Below are 4,740 nucleotides of genomic sequence, written 5' to 3'. Positions count from 1 at the left end.
TATCCTTCTTCCAGAAAATACTAGAAGAATTAACCCAATGCAAAGTATATATAATCCCTTATACACTTTAATTAATTTTTTAGCCTTTTTCACACATATTAAAGAATTCACTTTTTAATATTAATTAATAATAAAATTATTCATCTTAATCTTAATTTGTTCATTAAAAATACAATAAATATTTGTAGGCTCTTTATATTAAAGACAACTTAAAAAAAAAAGTTTTAAGGAATATTATGGATCACAAAGAAAAATTAAATTACAAATTTACAATTTAAGGAAAAAAAACTACATGCCTTAATTTTTCTCTTAATCGAAAATCTGAACTTATATATATACATATATTTTTACTTCTTTGCATATACAAATTCTGGGCGGAGGCGTCGAAATCAATTTGAAAAATAGGGGAATCAGAAGGTGGAGGAGGAATCAGAAGGGTGACGGTGTTAACCGAGGAGATGAGGCGTAGAATTGCAGAAGGAGGAACGTCGACACTGACGGCGGCGGAGATTGAGCAAAAAGTTGCAGAAGGAGGTGGATACCTCTGGGGGTTTAAACCACCAGCCAATTACTCTTATGAAAGGTATGCCAACGATAGCGACGACGAGCTTTTGCCTGATGACGCTTTGCCTGAGCATCGCCCTGATTTTTACCATATTTGGCGCCATTATCACCACCAAGCTGCACAAACCAATGTATGTATTGTTTCCTTCCTTTCAATTTGAACTTTTATATATATATATATATATATATATATATATATATCATGTGCTTTATTTATATAATATTTAGTGTATTATGCATCTCGACTAATTCTACCAAGTACCTGGTCTGATTTGGGCAAACAATTACTTATATGTTGTTTAGGTCTTTATCAAAACTAAACCAATAGCCTCGTTTGTTCCGATATTGTTTGGTTGCTATAGTGAAGTGTTATTTATAGAGGTCATATGTTATAACATAATATAAAAATCGGTTTCGAGAAAAATATGGCTTTTATAGTGATGATTGTTATATGGGGATGCTGTTATTGAGAGGTCTAACTGTATATGTCTCACTAATTGTAAGCCAATGGAGATGTTTTTCCCCTGATAACACAAGTTTCCCCATTGTCCATGAATGTGATTTAGTTTTTTTCTTTGGTTATTCGAATTGAATAGGGTTTTTGTGGTTTTCATGTCTTATTTATTGCTCCACTGCTTTGCTTCCTTTGGACCAAAATCTTGTTAGGAATTCATGACTCTTTTGGTTCCTCTGGCATACTAATAGCCTATTTGGCCAAGCTTCTCAAGAGAAAAAAAGTGCTTTTTTTCCCAAAAGCACTTTTTTTTTCCCAAAAGCACTTTTTTTCCCGAATTTGAGGTGTTTGGCCAAGCTTATTTGGAAAAAAAAGTGTTTTTGGGAAGAAACAGAAAAAAGTAGCTTCTTTCCAAAAGCAGAAGCAGTTTTGGCTTTTCTTCTTACGTAAAATACCCTTAACAAAATATAGTATATACCAAAATAACCCTTAAACCTAATACTTAGGATATTAATTTATAAATATTTCTTCTTATTTTTAGGAAAACTTTCTAATATATAGTGACTTTAGGGATGAATGCTTTTATATTTGTTGAAGGAATTTTAATATATTTAACTTATATTAAAAGAATTAAGTACTTTTTAATTTTATTTTCATATTTTACTTAAATAAAATGAATTTTTTTTAATTATTGCATGTAATAACAAAATTTTGATATTATTTATTTACTTATAATATTAATTATTAAGTAAATATATTCATGTCCTTATTCGTAATTTGACACTTAAAAATATTTTCTAAAAAGCTTGGCCAAACACCAATTATTTCTCAAAAGTGCTTTTCAGACTGATTAGCCAAACACAAGCTGCTTCTCTCCAAAAGTACTTTTTGCAAAAGCACTTTTGAAAAAAACACTTCTCAAAATAAGTTATTTCTCCAGCTTAACCAAACAGGCTATAAAACTAATTGAACGTTCTGTTTCCCTATAAAAATACCAGAAAAGGTACTTTAGTTTTGTGTGGTTGGATTTTGCCCGTTGGCGCTTCACCTGAGCATCATCACCCTCAATTTTTCCTTATTTGGTCACTATACCACCGGCAAACTCAACCAACCCATGTTTGTTTGCTTTCTTTCATTTTAAGTTCTCTCGCCTTAACTTCCATATACATTTGCATGTCGTGTGCTTCTTTATTTATATATTTGTTGTGTAGCACACCAGGTACCTATTACTTCTACTACCTAGTAACTCTGTCCACTAGGGTTAGGCAGATTAAAAGGAAACAAAAGCTTCTTAAATTTTTCTTTTCTCATTCATATTGCTAATTTGTGTATTAGACCTTCCAAATAACATTGATAATTGTCATGTTTTGTCTGATTCTAAAGCCTGTTATTTTTAATCCTTTTGGGCAAAAAATAATTGCATGTTGTTAGTTCAAATTTTATATCAAAGCTTAGACCATTTGTAATCTGTTTCACTAATTTTAAGCCAATTCAGTTCCTAAGTTGCAGTATCAAGTACTAAATAGGAGTTTATTTATGTTTATATGTTTCCACTGCACACAAATACGAATTTAGCTGTTACTTAGGGTATTTGAATTGTTAGAATGTATATATTTTCTTCTCAAAAGAATGTATTTATTTAATTATGTCTGGAGCATAACATGTTAATCATGTGACCTCTGAGCCTTCTCCGCTCATACTGGTACCAAGCCCAACCTCCCCCCCCCCAACCCACCCCCAACATACAGAAATGCAAATCATGTTGTTATTATTGTGATTTCTGTGATATATCTATTCCTACTAGTTGTAGATCTATTACTACTACTTCTGTTAGAAATTGATGATTCTTTTGGTTCCTTTGGCATTAAACCTTCAACTGATTTCCTATGCGGTGTTGGCTGGCCCCATGTTCGCTTTTAAACTAATTGACTTGTCGTTCCCTTATAGAAAGACAAAAAGTTTTTTAATTTCGAGTGGCTGAATCTACTTCGTGTTATTTTGTTAGGTTTGTCCAATTCGATTATGATCTCTCTTGTTTCTTCCAGTTTGGATGGGCTTTATCACTGTTGGCTTGTTTGACAGGGTTTTGACCTTGATATCTATCCTGGTTGTTCTATGCTGGCTGATGTGCTGCCATTAGACAAGTCCCATACTAAGTATGGTGAGATAATGATGGAACTGGCGCTATCCAGCAATACAATGAGAAAGAGTGCAATGTATGTATTTGTCCCCTAAGCACCTTTGCTTTGGGGGATTAGTGTCCACCTCCACTATCCTTCCTTTATTTTCTTCCTGGCATGTTTTCTTTTTCAACTGATAGTGGCTCTGCTTGCAGGTTTTTAAGTACAAGTTCTTGAATATTGAGAAGGTGAACTATCGGTTGACGGGATTGAAGAATATTTTATGACTGTTAAAGTCTTAAATCTCACTCTTGGTTCTTCTATCGAAACTTTTCAAATACATGCTGGCAGACTGATTGCTGTTGCAGGTACCAAAAAAGTCTTTAGTTGCCTGCCAAAAGGAGGGGTAAACACCTATCGAGTTTTACAATTTGCCTTCCTATTTTTTGGGCGCGTTTCTGGTTTGCAATTTATTCTTCTTCTTTTTCCGCGTTTCTGTGGCAATTGGATTTAGTCGCTCAACTGTGGGGGTAATGGTATTATGAGTGAGTTGATCGACCAATGTTCTATAGATATGTGAAAACACTATCGGTATGCTGAATTTCGGGAGGCGACGACCCCCCCCCCCCCCCAAAATACATTACTATGGGTGTGTATGGAATAAGATTGAGTGGAAATAGTAATCCTACGCATTTGTTATTTGTGGAAAATGCACTTTTACTTGATAGCTAGCTTTATATTTTGGTTTTTTCCATCTGAACTAATTAACAGGGGTTGGTTGCAATTGCCAAGCAGGATGGAGAGGGAAGTGTCACTGAAGGGAAAGAGAAAGACCCTTGAACTCTAGTTATTTAATAGTTTAATCGTTTTACTTTAATGTGTAATCTGGTCTGATAATATTATTCACCTGGATCCCATAGTTTTCTTAATTTAGTAGAAACATTTCAGTTTCTGTAACTATGAGTGCTTTAACTTTGAGAGGTGACATGACTTCTTTGTTAAATTATGAGCCCTTTAACTTTGAAAAGTGATCAGACTTTTTTTTGTTTTGTTTCTTCCGACACCCGCATTGAAGCCCGATTATATCCGGATTCGTACCGCGTAGGGTCTTATGAGGGGGTGGGGGGCACTCCTACTAAGGATTTTATCATATAGGGCTCGCTCCCTACTTAGTTGGTTTCACATTTGTCCAGAAACGATCCTAAAAGATTTTAAATGATCAGTAGGGTAATAACAAACGTTTTACCCCTATAATTTTTCTGGGTTTGCTTCCGTTCTAATAAAGCTTTTGATTCTTGATTTTAATAGCCCTAAAATAAAGAAAACAACTAGTTCTGTTACTACAAGTTAACAGAAAAATGTTTGGGGAAAAGGGGAAAATGTTTGCAATGAGCAACAAATTTTTTTTTATTTCTAATTGACGAATTTAGTACATGATCAATAAAAGATCTTGCATTTATTTTTATTAAATCGAAAATTCCATCCAAAATCTAGAAAAAAAACAAACAAAATGAAGAAAAAAACTTATGTGGTGTGGGGCGGGTGGACGCGGTTGTTAGTGTGGGGCGGGTAAACACGGATGGAAATGCTATGCGGGGCGGA

At 34.1% G+C, this 4,740-nt stretch overlaps 1 protein-coding gene across 5 annotated transcripts; it reads left to right on the top strand.

The window, feature by feature from the left end:
- Nucleotides 1-343: 343 nt before the first annotated feature.
- On the top strand, nt 344-4,187 carry LOC104223891 (uncharacterized). Of its 5 annotated transcripts, none has more exons than XR_011403237.1 (4): nt 344-695; nt 3,101-3,234; nt 3,354-3,506; nt 3,934-4,187. XR_011403237.1 is itself a non-coding variant. In XM_009775419.2 (3 exons), exons 1-3 carry the CDS (start codon nt 459-461, stop codon nt 3,373-3,375), a joined length of 393 nt encoding a protein of 130 aa, XP_009773721.1. In that variant the 5' UTR covers nt 344-458; the 3' UTR covers nt 3,376-4,187. The 5 variants fall into 5 exon arrangements, 1 of the variants encoding a protein (XP_009773721.1); XR_011403236.1 differs by having other exon boundaries at nt 3,910-4,187; XR_011403235.1 differs by having other exon boundaries at nt 3,354-3,544.
- Nucleotides 4,188-4,740: the final 553 nt, after the last annotated feature.

The sequence above is a fragment of the Nicotiana sylvestris genome, chromosome 10, assembly GCF_000393655.2.
Source record: "Nicotiana sylvestris chromosome 10, ASM39365v2, whole genome shotgun sequence".
Taxonomy (NCBI): Eukaryota; Viridiplantae; Streptophyta; class Magnoliopsida; order Solanales; family Solanaceae; genus Nicotiana; species Nicotiana sylvestris.
The sequence above is the reverse complement of the archived record's forward strand: the minus strand, read 5'-3'. Positions and strand labels throughout refer to the sequence as shown.

Coding starts and splice junctions, on each gene's coding strand:
- LOC104223891 (XM_009775419.2), top strand. CDS start 459: ATGAGGCGTAGAATTGCAGAAGGAGGAACGTCGACACTGACGGCGGCG. Junction 696..3,100: donor ACCAAGCTGCACAAACCAAT/GTATGTATTGTT, acceptor CTTGTTTGACAG/GGTTTTGACCTTGATATCTA. Junction 3,235..3,353: donor ACAATGAGAAAGAGTGCAAT/GTATGTATTTGT, acceptor CTCTGCTTGCAG/GTTTTTAAGTACAAGTTCTT.